Source organism: Lates calcarifer, linkage group LG17 (genome assembly GCF_001640805.2).
Source record: "Lates calcarifer isolate ASB-BC8 linkage group LG17, TLL_Latcal_v3, whole genome shotgun sequence".
In the NCBI taxonomy this organism is placed as follows: Eukaryota; Metazoa; Chordata; class Actinopteri; family Centropomidae; genus Lates; species Lates calcarifer.
This window is the reverse complement of record NC_066849.1, coordinates 12,984,756-13,007,499: the sequence shown is the minus strand read 5'-3', so window position 1 is coordinate 13,007,499 and position 22,744 is coordinate 12,984,756. Positions and strand designations below refer to the sequence as shown.

At 41.7% G+C, this 22,744-nt stretch overlaps 1 protein-coding gene across 1 annotated transcript in view; it reads left to right on the top strand.

Moving 5' to 3' along the window:
• The window catches only part of acbd6 (acyl-CoA binding domain containing 6), a 30,741-nt gene extending 10,897 nt beyond the window's left edge, over window positions 1-19,844 (top strand). The window contains exons 6-8 of the mRNA XM_018673314.2: window positions 320-409; window positions 16,603-16,633; window positions 18,844-19,844. Coding sequence (XP_018528830.1) covers window positions 320-409; window positions 16,603-16,633; window positions 18,844-18,998 — 276 coding nt within the window. The 3' untranslated portion in view covers window positions 18,999-19,844. The remainder of the gene's footprint in view (window positions 1-319; window positions 410-16,602; window positions 16,634-18,843) is intronic.
• The last annotated feature ends 2,900 nt before the right edge of the window (window positions 19,845-22,744 follow it).

Genomic DNA, 22,744 nt, shown 5'->3' with positions numbered 1-22,744 from the left:
ATCTTGTCACTCTGTCCGCAGGTCATTATGGAGCTGAGGTCCAAAGGCTCTGAGTTCTGAATGGTTGTGCATAATTTATTTTGTCTAGAAGCAAAGAGACTGATTGAAGCCTGGTTAAGTTTGAGGCACAGGAGATGGGGGGAGCATGCCGTGTGTGTTTTCTTAAACGAAACCTAAAAAGATGTGACACTGCAGCTGATTTAAATGCTCCAGTGCTGTCAAATGTTTAGTTGTACTTTCAAACTTTTGCACAGGCCTTTTACAGTGTCCTAGTTCTTAGTAGTCCAACGGTGTGCACTCTTGTGTTTGTGTTGCACAGGGTCGGGCTCTCCTCCACTGGGCCTGTGACAGAGGACACAAGGAGCTGGTGTCTGTATTACTGCAACACAAAGCAGACATCAACAGTCAGGTGAGCAGCATGTCTCTGTCTGTTTCTCTTTCTGGGTTCCCTGCATTTTAAAACAAAACTGCACTTCAGAGAGAGTTTTTCAAGAAGTGATTGCTGGTGAAAGTTTTGGCAGCCAGTTGTCATATTATGCCTAGAATTTCACCAGTGACTGGTGGTAATTGATCACTAAATTAATGAGCAGAAGGCTAATTGGCCCCTCTAGCTCTGAAAATATATGAAAACAACTATAAAAACAACTATACCTGGAATGTTTCATCTAGAGTTACTGACTTTAGAGGGGGAAAGTCATTTCCTAACTTCAGGCTGTTTTATCTTCCAGTTTTTGTTTTCCATTTTTCATATTTAACAAAGTTATAACAATGTTTTTTGTTGGCATTTAACAGTTACAGCTCCCAGAGGTGTTAGATGTAAGTTACATGGACAGAAGACCCTAGTATTATCTTTTAGCTCTTTCAAAAGATCGATGAAAGAAACCCTCTGCGGGAAAATATATTGCAGAACGAAGGCAAGTGGATCAGCAACTATCCCAGAACTGGAGCAGCTTTTCAGGTCTCCATTTGTTATTAGATTTCATCCCTGTAACTGCATAAAATACCTAATTTTAAAACTGGACTCAGGGACAGTCCTTTTTGGTGATGCAAAAACGTAAATTTCATGCACATGCAGCTTTATTTGCTGTTACATGCACACTCATGTAATCACTGTTGCATTGCAGTAGAATGGTTTGAGTTTTCCATGCTGGACAACTACAGCATGTTTGCTGAAGTCTAGTGGCTGGATTTAGTTTCAGAAGTCACTACAGAATGTGTTGGGGTCTGTTCCAGTGCGGATGAGCAGTTGTCAGCGTTTGTAATAGATGGAGTTAGGGTGGAAATGAAAGGAGAGCCTTATAATTCCTGGTAACGCTGCTCAGCGCATGCTAACTCAAAGCAAATAGTGGCATCTTCAGCACCCTCGTTGCCCTCCTCTTTTCTCTCTCCATCCTCCCCATCCCTTCCAGAGGGTCACCTTTAATTCACTTTGTGCCACAGACAAATCCCCCCAGGGCTTTAGCAGACAGAGTTAGCTGGGGTAGCTAGCCTTAGTGTTTAGCCTTCGCAAGGTTTAGCTGCATTCAGGAGGCTTTAGCTTTGGCGGTAAGCTGGCTCAGCTGCACATCGGAGAAATTACTCCCCTTCCCTGCCCGGCTGCACGGCACAGTGCAGCTCACCGGGCCGGGCAGCACACTGAGGCTTTAACTGTAAGGCCGAATCAATTGGAAGTAATCAGGCAAATTGTTTTACGTTGCACAACCCACATAATCAGGACATTTCACAAATGACTTTCTCTATTGTGGTCATGCGTGGCCCCTTTTGTTTCGAATGCAGCAGGGAGGGGAGGTGGATTTGTGGTGAATGGTTCATAAAAAGACTTAACAGTGGGATAACTACGACACACTTCACTGATGATTTAGAGCCATATCGAGATAATGACAGTGGAGGAGGATTGATGTATAGATAGAGGCTTTAGCCCTTTTATAAGATGTAGCGTATTTACAGTCATGTATCTGTTGTTTAAGTATAAATTGATTTCTCCAGGTGCCAACAGTTTTTAGCAGTCAAAGTAGAGAACATAAATCTCTGGCCAGGTAGTGATATTGCATGGCTGAATTTTAAGCAGACTCCTAATTTATTTCCTGCACACTTTTTGTCTGATTCTACTTCATTTCCTATCAAAATAGGGAAACAATCATTTTTTTTCCTTTTATATCATTTATAACGAAGCAAACGGACAGAGGGTGACGATAATGTAGGGATTTTGGATGAATTTTGATTACTCAAAATCCTATTCTGCTTTAAAATAGTCCTTTTTGAGCAAATATGTGTATGTGAGGGAAGGAAAAGTTCAAATAATGCTTCAGAGGGAGGATTCTGTAGGCAGTCAGAGCGCACACATCACCTGAATTCATGCATTCAGGCCCGTCGGGACCTTTCCTCCTCCCCTGTCTCTCAAGTGTCAGAGGAAGCCGGCCACAGAGGAGGTTGAATATTAAAGAAACTGGACCTCTGCAGCAGTTACTGGTAGCAGATTTATGAGGTGGCAAAGAGGTGGCTGAGAGAAAAATATAGTCAGCTAAATCATACCACTCTGTCGCAATGCCAAATTATCTCACTATGTAAAGCTTACAGAACAATATGCCCCTCATTAGAACCTGCTCGAACATCCTTTTTGTGTTTTTTTTTCTTCTTGGGGTTAAGTCAATGAGGGAAGGAATGAGGGAGGAAAAGAAGGAAAGGAAAGCAGCAATTGTGTCGTTTTCGAGAGCTATCGTTTTATGCATCTGTCCTTTTTTGTCCAAAGCCCCTGTCACATGAAACAAAGAGTATGGGAGGTTGTGTGTGTTCATAAGAGGAACAGAGGAATGTTTGGGTTGTTTGCAGGCTATTAGAGCGACCAGTAATCTCTCTTGACCTCTACCAACTGCCGAGCAACCAGTAAATAAAGATCAAACATGATTTATGTTTAATTTGTTGATTAAAAAAGGGGAGGGGGACTTGAGAGTTAAAACAAAAAGTATTATTATTTGCTTGGCAGAGGAGGAAAATCGTTTGAAATTAATCAACTGATTGTTTTAGTGAATTGTTCCCAAACCCTGGTAACCTGCATTAAGGGCTCGTTTGATAGTTAATCCTGGATCAAGGCAGGGTGGGACTACAATAGGTAGCTGTGTGTGTGTGTGTTTGAATACACAGATCGCGGCTCTGCCACCTGCCAACTGTAGATCAGGCCCTGGTGTTGGTCCTGTGCATTAACCCCCCACCCCACCACTGTATCACTGCTCCCTCAGCTAATACACCCAGAGAAAGTGGGGCAGACAGCACCAACTGTGGGAAAGATGACAATAAAACCTCACTTAATGTAATAATGGAAATTAAGGCTCAAACACTGGACTTATATTCTGTGTGCTAGAATGTATTTAAGAGCATTAATGAGGAATAAGCTTAAGTATGGACATTCCTTCATATCATGACAGTAGTGAAAACAGATTTTACAATAGAAAATCAGTAGTACTTAGTTAATTACTAAGTTTTGTTTAAACGGAGGAAGTATGATCGTTTTCAGGACATTACAGATAGGACTGTTTCAAACTTCTGTAGTTTTTGGGCAATGACTAAAGAAGTGCTGCAATTAATAAAGACGTTTATTTTTCTTTTAATTTTTAAAGTAAACAATTGACATGTTGACAAACCAATCTCACATTCAGTTTGGAGCGTTTGATCATATCACATGATTTTTTTCACCAACTTGAGTTTGCCCAGTTGCCATTGACTTATATTTATTCAAATACATTTTTCTGAACACATTTCTGAGGTTCAGAAATGAATTTTAATTACATTTTCTACTTTATTACAGTTCCTCTGTAGCTGCTTTGTGTTAAGATAAAATTAAACACTGATACATTTGACAGGTTTTGCTCATTTTGTCAAAATGAAAAACGTTAGGGTATCAAAACATTTCAACTGATAAACTAACTTATTTCAAGATATTGACTTGATTTAGTTGAAAAAAATGTTAAATGGAAAAATTGGCTGTGTGTACAGATCATAGAACAGAATATAACAGTGATAACATTTTTCACTTTTTAGGTTCCTATTTTTCATATTTAATATCACACATTGAAGACATCACTGTGTTTTGATAAATGCTGCTGGACTGTATTTAAGACCAGGGACAACAATGGAAATAAGTTCAGGATTGGACTGTATTATACTGTGACATGTTGCATTTTGTATGCAGAGTATATAGTAAACTAGATTGTTGTCAACAGACCAAACCAAACCAGATTTATGATGAATGGAGATGTATGGATATCATATACAAAGCAAAACAAGAAGACAATAGATGAGTAGGGTAAGAAACTGGCTTTAGTGTTTGTTGATCCTGTTGAAGATACGCCATCAAGAAATGGGCAAACTCTCAGGATTCAGGTGATATTAGATGATAATAAGTTTCTTTTTTTGAAGTTTGCAGCATGTGTCATCTCAGTGGTCTAGACGTGTGTTCGTGTGTGTCCACTCTCCCTGTGGTCATTCTCTGTCCAGACACTGTAATCCCACACCCACAGCTAAGCCTCATCCCACACACAGACACACACACACAACTTTTGTTTTTCAGGTGGAAATCCCAAACCCTCCTCTGACCCTCCCAACAAGCTTTCAGGTTGCCATGGAAATGCATTGATAGACAGGACATGCCCATTTGTTGGAACTGGAGTGGAAAAGGCAGGGCTTTGGTCCAGACTACAGCAAAGGTCAAGAATGGCCCAGAGTGGATTTTACACAATGTCTGACTTAGAGCGATTACTCAGTGGGTAAGTGACAGAGGCGGGATTACGCTGACAAAGAGGAAGGACAGGTGAGATGCAGGTTAGCACAACACAAACACAATGGCAGGAAGGAAACACTGTTAAGGCTTAAAGTCAGAGAAGGTTATTAGAGGATGAGGCAGCACAGGTTTGAAGCACATGGCTGCATCTCACATGCTTTTTTTTTTTTTTACTAGACTCAGTCCTGCCTCCTTTTTTTTTGTTTTTCTATCTGCCTCTCTCTCTTTCTCCTCTCCTCATCACTCTCCCCTGCCCCCCCTCAAGCTCCCATCCCCTTCGCTTCATCCCTCCCACTGCCTCCGCCTCTACTTTGTATTAAAACAACATGATCCATGAGGCGGGGAGGGCGACTCGCAGCACCGCTAATTCTAATTAATCCAGCGTGGTAGCACGGCCGCGGCAGGCCCCAAGCGCTCCCAGTCTATCAGATAGAAATTCATAACTTAATTGAGGTCAGAGCCTCGAGTCGGCAGAACAAAAGTCTCCAGCCAGGACCAGCTAGATCAATAGTAATAAATATCTGACTGGGCGGTCTACAATTGGTGGCTGGAGAGTACACAACAAGTCTTATACACAAGTCTTATACACATATAACCAGCAGGGATATGTGGGCAGGGTTTGTGTGTGTTGGTATCAACTGCTGTCTGTGTGTTTGTCTGCATGTGCTCTAGGACAGAGTCAGAGTCTGTGTGGCTTATTTGTAACGGCATAGTCTCTCTCCTCGGGTATGGAATCATTGATTTGATATTGATGTGAGAGGTGTGGGTGGACTTTGGCTGTTGATTTATCTGTATAATGGAGCCAGATAGTGAATTCATGACAGCGTGTGAATCTTAAAACTTTACCGATATGAACATGCTGTCAAATGTCAGTGATGAACTTGGGAAATCTGTTGATTCAAAAGGATTATATAAATATAAATTGGCTTGGCTCTTTAATACCCACATTTAAGGGGTCATCAAAAATGTTTATTTTAAGTATTTATGTTTTTAAAATGTATAATCACAATAGATTATCATAGTATCGGCCTCAAAAATCTATTCGGTTCGGTCAGATTCTGTTCCCTTCATTACAAGACTTTTTGACTCGGACAAAGTTATTGCTTTAAGAGTATAATGTTAGCTTCTGAAAATGTACTTTAGGCATTCTAGGTGGTTTTTAATTTAAAGCCATACAACTGATAAATATGATTTTAGACAACTATCTTAATATGAGCAGTGAAGTGCTTTAAAGACAGACAACATATTGATATCAATCCATGCTAAAAGCTGAGTCTGCTATACCAGTCAGCATTACAACTAATAAGTACTTTCATCATTTTTTTCAATCAATGAATTAATCCTTTAGCCTGTTTAACATCAGGAACTACTGAAAAATGCATGTCACAGTTTTCCAGTGACCAAGGAAACAAGTTTAAATTGCTTCTTTTGTCCAAGCAACAGTCTAAAGTCCAAAGATGTCAATTTTTTCTAGATCAACATTCAAGAATCCAGTGATATAAGAAAGAGAAAGCTGCAAAATCCTCACATTTGAGGAGGTGAAACCACAGAATATCTGGCAGCTTTGTTTGATAAATGACTTAAACAATAAATCAGCTATTAAAATTATTAGGTTGAAAAGTTCAGCTCTCTTACCAGCATTGAATGGTTTTTATGTTCATAAAGTCAGTGACAATTTGGTGTCACTCTTGAAGAAAACTGTTGTCCCTTGCTAATTAGTTTCATTAGTTTAATCACCCAGTGTTGCTATGACACAGTGCACATGTACTGTATGTCAAATTAATTGAAAAAATATAAGAAGTAAGATTCTCTTGTCAATATGAACCATTGCAATTACCAAATAGCAAAAGGCTCTACAGTTTTTTGTTTCGGACAGCTTCTTAAATAAGGCATTGTTGGTTTGTGCCAAATCCTCAGCTCGCAAATCAAATAGCACGTCAGAGAAAATATTCCATTTTAATCAAACTGAACAAATCATCATCTGTTTGTGCACATTTTTCATGAAAAGGCACAGTAAACCTGTATCAATATTTATTACATTTCATACTGAAGCCGCAACATTCAGCAATTTTGTTGCCTTTTTTTGGGGATATTATGCAGCTCTAACTGAAGGCATTTCAGAGCTTTTTGCAGTGAAGCTCAGCTGCTGTTGTAGCAAACAAAGAACGCTGAACCTTCTCATCTGTGTCCTCTACTGTGGTGTCAACTACTTGTGTGATCAAAGTGGTAAACACACAAATACACACACACACACACACACCACAGTAGCTGATTGAAATTCTATGGTGGAGGCATTATTACACGTTTGTATCCCTCCCCTTTCCCAGCACTGCCTCCTATAACTAATGGCTCAGTCAGCCCAGTCATAACAAATATTCAGCAAGATTTGTCATAATTGTGTATGCGTTTGTGTGCGTATGTGTTTGTGTGTGCATGTGCGTGTTTGTGTGTGTATGCATGTGCGTGGAATTGTGCAACCTATCCCCAGAATCTATAGGGCCTTTAAGAAAGAAAAGGCAGCAAGGTGGGAAAGTAACGTGAAGGAATATATCAGGAATTCATAACATGGAGGGAGAAATATAGTAAACAAAGATATGAAATAGACACTTGTACAAGTTGGTCGATATGCTGATATAAATACAGAGATAAATATAAATTTGGCTATTATTCAGTGGTCTTCCACTTGTGTTTATACTGTGGTGTGTTTACTTTTCACATCTCTGGTTGACAATGTTGGAAATCAGACAGCGGGATGGTCACTTATGGTCAATTAATATTGATTGTATCAACAATCTATTGGTTTGAGATTGTTGCACCCATGTGGTGAAATACCTTTAATATGTCAGGTATGTTATTGACTGGATACAACAGAAATGGTGACCCCCTATCTGGTTATTTTCTCCATCCCTGGCTAAATACATTTGCTAGAAACTTTTCCCAGATATTGTATCATGATATATGCTGACACTGCGATATCAATTTACATGTATCACGAGATACATAATTTCATCCATATCGCCCACCTGCAGATTCTAGAGAAGAAACAAATGTACATTTAAGGCAGAATAAATGTGTACATGTATGTTTCTACAGCTTGCAGCATGAGAATGGCACCAACCTTACACACTCTCATGTCTCTGCAGATTAATTCTAGACTCTGAAACACTCACACAGCTTAGGACCCACATTAATTCAGGTATTTAAGACAGCCATCCTTCACATCTGCTTTGTAATAGATTCAGTAACAGCGCAAGTGTTACTTATTGCTCCTGCATTTTCATATATCTTAGTAACTATGTTTGCATCTATTGATGTAGAGGAGGGTAATGCTTCTTATGATATTTTATGATGTTTATTATTTTCTTTTGGAATATTAACGCTTCCTAAATGGATAGAGGAGAATCTGTCAAACAAGTGTTTTAAAGTTTTTGAATTTCAAGCAGATAAGATTCTGAATTAGGGTTGCAGCTAGCAGTTATCAATCAATCTGCTCCTTATTTTCTTGGTTAACTGTTAGTTGTGGAGTTAGTTTTATCTGTAAAATACTGAAAAATGAGCATCCCAGTTTCCCAGAGTCTAAGAAAACATCTTTAAATGCCTTGCTTTCTCCAACCAACAACCCAAAAAGAGATACCCAAAGATATTCAGTTTATAATGTTATAAAACAGAGAAAAGTAGCAAATCCTCACATTGGAGAAGCTGGAACAAGCAAATATCAGTTATCAAAAGGGTTGCCCATTAAGTTTCTGCTGATTCACTAATTGACTCATCATTTCAGTTTTAAGCAGAGCACACCTTGATACACACACATAATAGCCACCACACACAGCACTTGACATTTTATAAGCCACACTGTTAGCTCCTGTTACAGGATTCATATTTAGTACTTGCCGCACATTAGCCAGACTCGATGAAATGAAAGCTGTTGCCGTGCTGCGTTAAAAGGGCCTATCGGACACAGATACAGTTATGAATCTATAATATGAGCACTCAGAAAAGAGCCAGCAAACCTGACAGTAATAGTGCAGCCTAAAGAGCCATTCCAGCAGGTAACAGTCCTCTTTGCCATCATCAGCTGTTGTTTCTTTCTTATTGGCCACTCACTGGGCCTTGCCTACACTCAACTATTTGATTTCCATCGTTCTTAACCGTCCACATAAATTGTCAGGAGCATTAAAGCTGTCCTCGACCGTTTCAGACAGAGGAGGGGGGGTGGGGTGGGTGGGTGAGGGGGTAAGGGGGTAGGGGGGTGGGGGGGTGGAGAGGAGAGTAAGAGAGTGAGAGCTGGATACAGACAGGGAGGGGAGGGGACGGGGGTGAGGAGAGAGAATAAACAAAGTAAGTGTTTTGCCTTCCATCAGTCTCCCGCAGTACTCAGCTTTATGAGTCCCTCACTCCAAATGCCTCAGCTGCAGCCCCCGCTGCCTGGCCATTGATTTTCATATTACACTCTTTTATGTATTTATTTATTTCATATATTTCTTTTTAAACATCATCGATGAGCTGCGGGAGGACAGACGGGGCCTCTGGCGATGTTAATTCTCAGCCTCAACCTTATCCTCCTCTCTGATGGCTTTAATGGAGGCTAAGGTGTCCCACGGGAACAAGCAAGCTCGGCAACATGGGAAAGGGGAGGGAAGTGCAGAGGAGAGGAAGATGTGCATGAAACGAACAGGAGAAGAGATGGAGATTTAGAGAAAGAGAAAGGCTGGGAGAGAAAAACGAGAGTTCTTTTGTCAAAGGAAAGAAATAAAATCAAGATATTTTGGGTGAAGGTGTATTCATCCTTTTAAATTAGCTTTTAGATTGAGCATGGCTTTACACACTCTTATTACCCTTTGTCCCAGACCTATAGGGTTGTGTTTGTGTGGATGACATCTAAGGTGAACCACACTTTTGGTCCTCCTCCAACTCAGCAGCAACCGACACAATAAATATCTATAATCCCTGGCACTCTCCAGGACCTCTGTCAGCTCTGGACCCCTGAATCATTCCAGGCGTCCCCCCACAAACCTTGATGTTGCTGATGTTATGTGGGGGAAAAGGGAGGATCACCCGGGCACCCGAAGGACATTCCCAGGAGGTGTGAAGGACAGTGGGTTTGGCGTCAGGCTAATTTGACCGTGGGTGGCAGTGCTCACACGCTGAGTGGCAAGGTTACCTCTCCCTCTGCTCACAGAGGAGACCCAGATTCAATTAGTGCTGGCCTCAGTCTCTCTAGATCCTTTTAACAATGGGGATGGGGGGGGTTCCCAACACACACACACACACACACACACACACACGCACACAATGGAGGGTAAACATACTCTGAACCATACACAAAAAACATAGGGAGAAACCCATGTGCACGCTGAGGCCTGTCTAACATCACACGTTTGATTTCATAGCTTTAAAACCTGCCAGTCATTTCTCTTACCTCAATTTATCGATGATTTTATTTCACCAGGACAATCCACAGTATCAATATTACTTTCCACTATCAATATTGCTTTTATATACCTGTCCCACGTATATATATTAAAAACAAACAATAAGACTTTTTTTTTAAAGCAGCAACATTCTACACAGTGTGTTAATCAAGGCGGTTTGTTAGTAGATTTCTCTTTGAGGTCCTGCAGTCTCATCCAGATAGTGGCACCATAACACTACAGGCTGTTCTCGAATGCAACATTTTTTGACCGCAGGGATTTCCAGGAAACGTGGTCCCAAGTTTCCACAGGTTTTGCTTCTGACCTGGTGAAGCCCATGTGTAATGTAACACATGGTTTGCAGTGTGATGCGGTGTAATTCATGCATCACAAAATCAATTAGAGACTTGCTTGAGAAAGGCAATCCATCACAATGAACATTTATTCTGCCTTTTCTTCTTTTCTAGTTTCTTGTTGGTGCTTATAATGAAACTCTGAGATTTGAGAGTCAGCTGCTGTGTGGCAGAAGCTCAGAAGAATATGTAATCAGCAAATGTGGACATGGAAACATCTCTATCTTTAGAGTTTTCTTTAATGCACAGACGAGAGAATTTTCAAGCTGCAAAATAATCTAACTTTGAGTAAAGCAAACTAAATATATTCTGATATACAGTTGATGATATACAGCATCAGGGAGATTTGAAGCCTCTGCAAGTTGAAAATCAGCAACTGCTTGCAATGCACAAAAACTCCTAAAACTCATGGTGCGTCTTGGAGAATGGTAAGCTGCAGTGTGTGTGATTCAGAATAAAAGGTCTGAAAGTGAATGACCTCCAGTGCAGAACTTTTAAGTTGTGTAGGAAGTCTGGTCTGTGGTGTAGGTGCCTTGGTTACAGATGTGGGACTTGGTGAAGGAGGGTCTTCCTCTCCTCCATCTTGCTCAAGCCTGTGCTCCACTTTCTGATTGATGGCACCTGCTCATCATAATGCTATCTGCGGGAATCTGCATACCAATGATCCCAGTCGCCTATCGATTCACCCCTCATCTTCCCAACACACACACACACACACACCCTTGAGACTGACACACACATCCCCACTCTCTCTCCCCCTCTCTCCTCCTCCCCCCGACCACTGTCATTATAAAAGTCAGCAGCTGCTGCATGCATTGATCATAAATCATAATTGCTTGTCCATTTTTCCCCACTTGTTTAATGTTGCTGTCAGGGACAGTAGGGGGGAGAAAAGGGGAAGGCGGGGAACAGAAGAGAGGAAGAAAAACTCAAAGAAAGTTTAGTGAGACACAGAAAGACGAGAAATAAAAGGAGAACTGGCTGAGAAACAAGTGAAGTGAAAGAATAACAAGTAATAAAAAGTGAGAGATTGGGAAAGAGAGGGTGTGACAGTGGGAAAGAAATAGTTGTAGCATTGTGTGAGGTAAAGCAAAAGTGTTTTTTCCTTAAAAATGGACAGCACTGATAGCAAGATTTTTTTTTAAACATCTATCTTCTGAGGCCAGTGTTAGCTTCCACATCCACAAGTATGTGAGTCTAAGTTGTTGTGTCTGCCTTGACTTGTCCAACTGCACATGCATCCTCCAAACAGACTCCAGGTGGACTCAAAAGAGTATAATAAGAAGATTTTGTTTGTGGTATCCGCAACCCTTCAATACAGCCAGTTTGCCAGTGGCCACTGGAGGAACTGCAGTTTAAGACTCTGCAGCATTTAGCTGTAGTGGTCGCCACTACAGCTAAATGCTTTTTCAAATAATCCACATCTTGAGGCAACATCTCTGCTCAAACCCTCCTCTTGTTTTGTCACGTTGCTAAGATCACCACCAATCATTCTGACTAAGGTTGTGTTTGTGTACAGTAATTATATTCATTTCTCAAAATCATTGTCACACTGATTTATTGAGGGTAAATTTGTGAACGTTGCACCTCACTGACACTGATGAAGTCAGTGCTTACAAGTAATGTTCTGTCTTAAAAACAGTGAGACAAAGAAATCGTAAAAGAAATACCTCTTATATTATTACTACTGGGAATGACACCATTCTTATTATACGATTTGAGAAAGATTGGAGACAGAACATCAGAGCACTTCTTGTTTTGGAGCAAGAGCTTGGTTTAAGCATCAGTAAAGACACTGTGTTTAAATCCTCACAGTGGCCTCCAGATCACCCGCCATATACTGAGTCCTGTTGGCACTCAGATTGGCGTGGTATGAAAACATGAAAGATTTTACAGTCCATGGGGACTCCGTGCTTATAGAAACACTGATGCACACATACCCTATGCTCTCTGCTGCAGACTCCACAGCTGGTGGTGGATTTGACAGACCTCTGACCTCTACCCACAATCTCATCTCTGGCTCGGACACAGACAAACAGAATGAAACGCAGACAGACTGAAACCTAGTTTTGAGCAGACACAGACTCGAGGGACTTCTATGTCCTATTTGTATCTCTGACTGAGTTAAGTTTCTGCCTCTGATATGCCCTTGATGCCTCCTCTTAATCCTGGTTTAGACTGATCGGGTTGAACGTTCGGAGTATCCGCGCCCCTTTATCTGAGATCTGTAAAAGTGGACTGATGGAGAAAACTGAGTTGAACCACTTTCTAGAAATGAACACAACATCTGTGACAGCTCCTTTGTGCAGATGAACACAGCTACAAACAAGGATTTTATTTGTTCCTGGTCAGCCTCAGTCTGATTTTGAGTCGTCTGGACAATCCTGAACCCTCATTTTAAAATAATCTGTCTGGGAGTAAAAAAAACCTCTGGGACCCTCTTTACTGTTTGACAGACTAGAATGTGTCTTTGCACACATACGCATTTCTCTTTCTTTGGACCAATTTGGGACACCGTACAGTATTATTCTGATCTGTTAAAGCATAAAGCTAAAGAAATAAGACTTTCCATCTCTCTCTGTATATCCTTGACTCGCTCCCGTCCTCTTTCATCCATCTTGCTTCACATCATTTGTGTGGTAGAAATGATAGATTGGTGTGACTTAAATTCAGCAAATCTGCAATTGTACTAATAGATCAATCCCTATCCATGCTGCTCCTAAGCATATTGCTCCACCCCATTAGGGTGATACACTACACTGTGCTGGATCTTTGCTGGTATTGTGCAAGCAGCTGCTTTATTGAGCACTCTGCTGACATCCAGCCCAGCATTTCTGCACCGCAAGGGGAAACTTTGGATGACATGTAAAAGCAGGGGTTTTGGTGCGACATGCCTCAGTAATGGGATGGAAACAGGGGTGCACCAGTGAGGGGCGGGGGGTGGATTGCTACGGTAGCTAACTGCAGGTATTGGGGGGTGGGGTGGGAGGAGGCTTGGGGTTGAGGAGGGAGGAGTGCCTCTTCCAGGCTGCTTCCAAAGCAAATGGAAGACAATCCAATTTCCTGTGATTCCATCAAGCCTCCGTCCTGGATCCAGGGGCATTAGGGAGCAGCTGAGAGGACAGGCCGCTGACCCCTCACATGAACATGCAAGAAGCATGTAGGCTGCACACATACGCTGGCATGCTCAACATAACTTCCTCACAAAATGCGCACGTTTTTGCTCACTTTGTGCCGCAGTCGATTATTTTCTTGGTTAACTGATTAGTCCTTTGGTTTGTAAAATTTCAGAGGATGGTGAAAAATGTCAGTCACAGTTTCCTGGAGCATAAGCGGATGTCCTTCATTCATTTTCTGTTGATAAACTTATCGACTAATCATTTCAGCTCTAGTCTCACTGTGCCATAGTATAGCAAGCAAGGGACTATTGCCTCTGCATTATCCATCACTCGTTCTTGCTTTTGTGTGTGCGTGTGTGTGCTTGTTGAACAACTAACTGCAGATTAACGCTTGCTGCAGATTAGGGCTAAAACCCCTTACACTTTAATTATAACTGTATGTATTTATGTGCATCAAGGTCTTTCACTTGGCCCCTGCTATAAACATCTGTCACTGTCCCTGTGCTGCCAGGTGTGTTTGTGTGTGTGTGTTTATGCTGTAAAATAAAAAGAGAATTAGTTGCATGTATTTTTTTCGTCCTTGGAGCAACCTCTTTTATTTTTACAGAAAATGCCCGGACGGTGACAATTTTACCCCTCGGCAGGCGTATCTAAATTAGTCTTTTTTAGTGCGGTTCTGCCCGTTCCTCTCTAGACTCTGCTTCATTGTGAGAGACAGACACAATGTCTACAGTACATCACAGGTTGCAATTCAAGTCGCAGACAGACAGCATTGTTGTCTTGGGTTAACTATGGTACGCTTTCCACGCTGGTGGCGATTTGCATCTGTGCTCTGTGATCCACCCAGAGGGAATAGAAAGCTCTAATCCAATCAGCAGGTCCCTGAAGTGCTGCCCCTGAGAGGGAGAGAGAAACAGAGAGAGAGAGAGAGAGAGAGAGAGAGAGGAAGACAACAATAGGATCACTTTGCACTGGCCCCAGACAGAGAGGGAAGACAGGAAAAAGACGAAGAAGGAGAGGGAAACAAGAAGGAGGGATTGAAAAGGAAAGGGATCGGGATTGAAGAGGAGACTGAACAGAAATGAACAAGAAAGGTGGACGCGGTAATGAAAGCAGAGAGAGGAGGAAAAAGAGAGAGATGACTTTGGGTGAGGTAATGAAAGGAAAGAGATGAGGGAGGTGTGGTTTGGAGGTCAGGACAAACAGAAGAGGAAGGATTGGAAAGTGGAGTACAGACATGGAGGTAACCAAAAACAGGAAGGTGCACGAGAGGATCTGGTGTTAGAAGGCAAAGGTGGAAAGACTAATTAATTAATTTCACCATAACAGTTTTAGTAATTTGGAAATATTTCCACTGCAGTGACATTTTACAGCATAGAAGCAAATGTCACGGCGCCTGCTGGCTTTTAATCTGCCTCTGAACGTCTGAAACCATTGTACTTGGCTGAGCGGCTGCTCTTGTTCTTAGACTGGAGGCAACAGTTTGACCATTTATCATCATTATGAGGTGCAAAGGCAGGCTGGAGCAGTGATTAAGAAGTGAATCTCTTGTTGATGATGCCTGTCATATATTGTGTCTTATTAGACCTGCACACACACACAGACACACACGCATGTCCCTGTCCCCAGTCCAACAGTTCTTATAAGAATTATATCTTTAACACTGAGCCCTTGACCCCAAGTATCATTTTTACGGGTCAAAGGACACACACCCACATATATGCATGCACATACACTCATACACACACACACATGCGCGCGTGCATGCATGCACACAGGAAACCACCACTGATTTGACACTGAGTCCTAGCATTGTCCCTGAGCCGTTGTGGGTCATGGTCACATAGCTTCCATGGTTAATTAATTTAAAGGCTGGAAGTAATCTATATTTTTTCTTATTGTCTTATTGTTATCTCATGTAAAGACCAAAACCAGCAATGATTATTGTCTAAAACCATTAAAAACATGTCATGTACTGTTACACTGGAGGACATGTTTATGATGAACATGGGTACTACAGTTTATTTTGAGTTGATCCCACATACACCATCCTGCTGCAGGAAATACTCAATAAATGTGTATTAATCCACTGCAGAAAATAGTCCCAAACAAATGCACTGCTTCCTCCAGTCTGGAGAACATTTACTGAAAAACTACAGTGCCCAGCTGTTTTAGAAAAAGAGTCTTTTTATGTATTTGTATCATCTTCAGTAGGAACAAATGGGCCTGGGGGCTGACTGCATGGTAGGGAAGTCAAAAAGTCCAAGAGACAGACCAGTGTCACAATTGTGTCATATTGTTCAGACTCAGAGAGATCTGAGAGGCCAGAGATAGCAGGGATATCTCCCACTTGGCAAAAAGACCTACAGAAATATCCAAAAACCCAGACCTCCAGGACCCCAAAATGTTCAGGTTTACTCCATATCATTTTGTCTACATAATTTCATTAATTACAAATTTTCACCACTGAAGTAGAATATCCTTTCTGATGGCTACTCTGTCCTCCATCTTGTGACACCAGTCTGAAGGTTGGTGCTAACACTGGTCGGGTGTTGGGTGTTGGGTGTTCAGATCTGGTGAAGGCATCTACACAGTAATATGTTTAGTTTTAGAGGCTTGTTTTTCAGGTTGATCAGAGCTGGACGTCACGTGCAAGTTGAAAGGTTTGATTTGCAGGCCACGTGTTTCACAAATCAATACCTCATCTTCTCATGATCCCCCTTTGATACAATGAAAACATGGTCACCCTTTGTCCACAGCTAAACACGTAGGAGGTAATTGGTATTCTAACAGCTGAAGGTTTTTCCTGTTGACACTTGGAAGTTTGATCAAAGTGGTTTGCAATTTCTCTCACACTGCACGCTGGAGATACATACATTTTATTCCTATTATTCTTAGAATTTGCACTTTGTTGAATTAAAGACTTGTTTTTTTGTCTTTTACAGGACAATGAAGGACAGACGGCGCTACATTATGGTAAGGAGACCTCTCTTATTCATTTCTACAGTCTAAAATGTTACGCACATTTTCAAAAAGTCAGATTTTTTTCTTCTATAAAGCTTTTTGTAACCTTATGTGTCTGTTTTTCAAATGGTGGATATCTCATTTTGGAACAAAACTCTTCACATTTATCATATACTGACATCATTATGTTGTCGGTGTGCACTCTCTTTATACATAGCAACTTGTTTTCTATACACACTCGTTCTTTGTCCCAAATTTATCATCTTTCCCTCGTCCTCCTCCCACTCTCTCCTCCATTCCTCATCTTTACTTTCTACAGTTGGTTTTAAACCCAGTTTCTCTCATTCCTCTCTGTTGTATCCCATGGGTGCATGTGTGTCTGTGTCTTTTGGTATGTATGTGTGCATGTGTGGATGTCTGTCTGGTTTTGTTCTGCGCGCGTGCATGTGTGTGTAATAATCGCCCGGCCTCCCAGAGGAAATCAGCAGTGGTCCTTAGACTCCCCTGACCCCCTCATGCCCCAACACACATGTCCCTGAGGGGCGGTTCCCCTGTCCTCTGAGCCTATGTGTGTGTGTGTGTGTGTGTGTGTGTGTATAGCTGCACCATCTGTCCCCCAGCTTGGTGGCATTGGAGTGGGTATGCTTGCATCACCCACCAGAGGTCCACACACACACACACACACACACCCGGAGAAGAGGAAGCCCCAAGGATGGGGCATAAAAAGATGACTAATAAACATAAGCGATGAACTCCAAGAGACAAATAGCAGAGAATGAAAATTCATTCCCACCTCTCTTTGCACAGGGCCACAGTAGCTGGCAAGTGATTAATTGAGGGTTTACTGCTCACCATAAATTGTTCTCCTCCTCTACGGCTCCCCAGAGGGCCAGCCACTTTTTACAGCTCAAGGCCCAGGCGAGACACCCGCCGCCGCACGTACATACACACACACACACACACACACCACACACACACACCGCTGGCTAAATAAAACACTGTTTAGATCAACAAGAGGAGGACCGCAAGCGTGGCTGGAAAAATAAACCATGCTTTGTTTGCCTGATTTGGCTGAAAGACCAGTGATTCTCATGGCGTTTGACTGTTATGCACCTTGTTACTATTCATAGGCACAAATTCAAGCGTGCACACACACGCTTGCTTACACACTCTCACGCATTCCGATGTATCATCATATCTAATGCTCACACACTCCCGCCACCCAGCCCGCCAGCCACCCCTGGCCGGGAGGTTAAAAGGCCTGGCTGTCAATCAGTGCGGCTGCTGACATCAGCGATCATGGCGCAGCACAGAGTCTGCTCTTTAAAAGGAGTGAGCGAGTGACACCGGCAGAGAAGAGCACTCAGAATGAGAGAGGAAGAGAGAGGGGAGAGGGAGGGGGAGAAGAGGTGCCAGAGGGGCGAGAGGTGCATCAGGAACGCAGGAACCCACTAACTGGGTTAAGAAAGTGCAAGCGCCCCCCCCCCCATACAGAGAGAGAGAAGACCCTTTTAGCAGGGCTCAAATTGCCAATGGGGCAGAAATGAAGTGTTTGAGGGAACCACAGGTCCAGGCCAGTGTCAGTACTGGGCCTGCAAATGGGCTTTTCATTAACTGCAGCACTGTACATACTGTATTAAACTACAGTACAAAGAAGAGAGGCAAATTTATGCAAACGTGGTACACACCATCATGACAGTCTGAGAAGAGCTGCAGTGATTCATCAGATCCCCAATTATTACATTTTCTAGTTAAGAATAAATTATAAAAGGACAGTATAAAGACACTCCTCTGGTGATTGCACCTGCATTTTTTCAAAAGAGACTAAGACTCTAAGCTCAAAGTTATTAGGATTCATCATCTGGGAACCATGAATATCTGTACCCAATTTGGTGCTAATCGGTTTATCAACTAAATTTTTGGTATTATTATTTCACCAAATAAGTGAAACTTTAACCGGCTGGTTGCTCTAGGTGAAAAAGTCAACAGATCAACAGAGTCATGAGGATTCATCCTCTGGGGACCATGAGTGTCATAGTAGAATTTTATAGTGATTCATCATACGGTTGTTGAGATGTTTGAGTCCGGACTAACAAACTGACACTGTCCAGAGAGCCACCCCAAAAACAGGGCAAACAAAGCTACATATTTGCTGTTTGTCCTATAGCTACTTTATTTCTCTCACCCCCGTCCCTCTTTATTTTTGTCTCTTCCTTTCATAGCATCTGCGTGCGAGTTTGCCGACATCGTGGAGCTTCTGCTGAATGCTGGAGCCGACCCGTCCATCAAAGACATGGAGGGCTCTCTCCCCGAGGAGGTCACCGAATCCAGCGCCATCTCCTCTCTCCTGCGCCAGTACACCGCTCCAAAAGGCTAGATCACCTTCGCCTACCGACCAGCCCCCCTGTCCTAGTCCCATCCCCGCTCCACTCATTTGCCCAGCCTCCCCACCATCCCTTCCTTCATCCCCGAAGAGACTCTGTTCAACCCCAGCAGTTAGTAGACCAGGACTGCAGAAGTTTTATTTGATTTTATTTCCAAATACTTGAGGTGAGTTTGATTTCATTGGCTTAGCTTCTTGGAACCAAGGGTGATAACATTAGCCCTCCCGTTTGATAAGATGCATGAAATGAAACGCACTGCATGTATTTTCATTCATTGAAATAATGTATATTCACTTTATCTGCCCAGTAGGGTTGGGTGATATGACGATTACTGTGAGACGATAGAGGTCTGTCAGCTGGTAGAGACTTTGCTGTACTGAGGTAGCTATACCTTTAATTATCTCTTGTTGTATAAGACCTTTTCAGGCAATATTGCACATCAATGAGCAGGACTGCTTATTGTCAACATTAGAATGACTGATTTGTGCATCAATGTGATGAAGTATCTGGTTTTGTCAGGTATTTAATTCACTGCAGGAACCAAAAACAGACATTCCCATCCACTTATTGTTTCCATAAACAAAATAAAATTCCAGGAAATTCATGATATCACAATATTTATCATTATCGTGATATAAAATTATGTGTACTGTAAAAGAAGATTTTCTACATATCACCCACTCCTACTGCCCAGGCCTAACAACAAACCAGGCCTTTTAGTCTGGGTCCACCCTCTATGACATTTTACATTATTGCAGTTTGTTCATGATTCGGTTGTGTTACGTTCCGAGGAATGCTTTAATCATTTGACATATATCATCATTAAAGTCTTCAACAAATCTCTTTCCTCCGACTTTGTCTTCTCAGATCAAATTCATTATTGACCGTCAAGCTCTCAAATAACAGTCACATCATACTGTAACATTCACAGTATGTGTGTGTACACTGCTGCACTGATTAATTTTCAGTTTAACTGAATATCATCCCAAACTCACATCTCACCACAGGGACCTCCACAATAAACCTGAGCTTAACATTGTCCATCCACATTAAATTAACCAAGTCGAGTTTTATTTCTACCAGGCACCAGTTAAATGATTCATACATTTTGGCTGCAACTTAAAGATGAATATTTAAGTGTTATATATATTGACTACAGTACAATAAATAGGGTTTCAAAACACAGATTATTTATGGTAACCTTTAACAAACAAGCATCACTGTCACTTCACAAAAAAACATGCCCTCTGAATCACCTCCCACCAAGCAGGCAGTTAAAAACACACTTAATGTATAAAAATAGAGGACAACTTTTATAGGATCCCAAAAGGGAATCCCTACCAATGCTGGTGGCATGATCAAAAACATATCAGGGAAATACAGTGTATGAAACACAGCAAAATATGCCAACAGAGAAAGACTGTGCCATTCTACCTTACATTTATCTATCTACCAGTACAGTAAAGTGTTGGTAGATAGATAAATGATGGCTGGAAGTCCTACCAACAACTAATTATGCTGCACATTAAAAACATAATGTCACCTAAAAAGTATAATGAAAGAGAAGACAACAACATGCATAGATTTACATGTAAATACATACAGAGGACCATTAATGGAATATAACAATACAGTAATACAACGTGGTTCTGATATTTAAAGTTTTAAAGTGTTTGGGAATCATCTTTATTGTCCACATAACATACTGCATATACAACACCCCTCTCTAAAACCTCTGTAGTGTTATGTCATATAGGAGAGAGCTGGATGTTCTCCAAAAATAACCAGCTCGTGGTCTGAGTCCAAATCTGCTTTGCTCGTCCTCAAGCCCCTCCGATCAGCACATTCTCTCTGCCTCAGCTCACACACACACACACACACACACACACACACACACTCCATCAGATGAGAATACACTAAATCTGGATCCTGGTTCTTAACTACAGCTTCATGAAGATGCAAAAGCACATTTTGTACACAACAGCAGAGACAAAGCTTAATCCTTCACTCTCTAACACACTGCCTTGCTCCACGTCTGCTCTCATCCACCCCCAGCGTTTTTACTTAAAATGCTGGAAATCTGCTTTGGCACAAGGCGTTAGATAACCGTCTCAACATTTCTGGTTGCAGCCTGTCAGTCACTCACAGATCTATGACAGCGGTAGATGGTCTACCCGGCATTGGTAGTTATCGCCAGGGACACCACTTCAAATTCAATTTTTGTCTTGACAGCTGTTGTACAGTGCTTGTAGTGAATTGAGATGCCAGTGAGCTGTGCAATACATGAGGTGAATTAAAATCTTGCCATATGATGTCTATATCTGGATCTATGTCTTGTTGTTCCCTCCTTCACAAATCACAAGACAGGAGAGGGCCCGGAACCTTTTTTTTTAAAAAAAAAAAATATATATATATATATATATATATATGTATCACTCACTTTTGTAAACTCCACCTATAGACCTTCCTCAAAGAAGTCTTTTGCATCTCCTCTCATGAATTTTGAGGAGGAACTCTACATGACTTGAGAGGAAACCTTTTGAGTATTCAACCTGAGTCTGAGCTGTGATGCTCTACAATCCCACAAAGAGACGACCAGTGACCACCTCATTGTTATGAATTCCACCCACATCCAGCCATTAGGCTGTTGGTGTATCTCTAAAGCCTGTTTGGGGCCCGCTGTTGTCTCCTTGTTTCTTCCTAAACCCGTTATACTGGCTTGAGGTAAGAGAGGGTGACGGCAGTCGTGCTTCCCCCTCCAGCTCGTCTGCAAGACTCTGACACTAAGCCCATTATGCTTCCATTATGGGGCTTCAATTTTCCTCTGAGCTCTTCACTTTTGACACTGCAGCTCCCTCCATCTCCAAACCGCAGACACACACACACACACACACCCCAGGCCCAACAGTGTTCAGCCGTTCTAAATATTTATGCATTTTTCAGAGGTGAAAAGTAATAAACTACCTTAACTCAAACAGTAAACCTAAGAACAGTTTTCAGGCACCAGTACTTTGCTTGAGTGCTTCCAATTTTCTGCAACTTTATACTTTTACTGCACAATATTTTAGATGGATCCGTGGCTCTTCACTTACCAACAGGTCTTTACAGTGGTCCTAAGCATTGCTACATTTCAACTAGAGGCACAATAGTAAACTTTATACATTACATTTCACTGAATTAAATGAACAAAACAGAAAATGCTCTATTTTGTTTTTCATCATAGCAGGAAAATGTCTGCTGTTAATGGCTGGCCTATACTGCCACCTGGGCTACAGCCACCCAAAATCTGAACTATGGCACGTCATCATCTTCCTATTATTTATGAAGTATTAAAATGGTCAAAATAACAACATAATATTGAGACTAACTGACATAATAAGAATCTAAAGTCATGCTAGTAGCTTTCTGAGGCACACTGGTGCTTTGAGCTAAATGCTAACAGCATGCTAATACGATGACAGGCCTTGTACACCAAATCCAAAAGAGTTCAGACAGGCAGAAACCAAACTGTGTTCCTTCACAACTGTTGAAATAATTCAGTTGATAGAGAAATGGGACGTCACGGAAACATCTGCAGACTGATTATTACAAACCTGGGTACTGTTACGATCATGTGTACAGTGTTATCATTAAGCAGGTTTCTTATATTCTATCCTGATTATGATCAGAACCAGGATGACAGTCAGAACAGGGACATTGCAGAGTGACTCTTCTGTGTTATTTATGTGTGTTTGCTGCC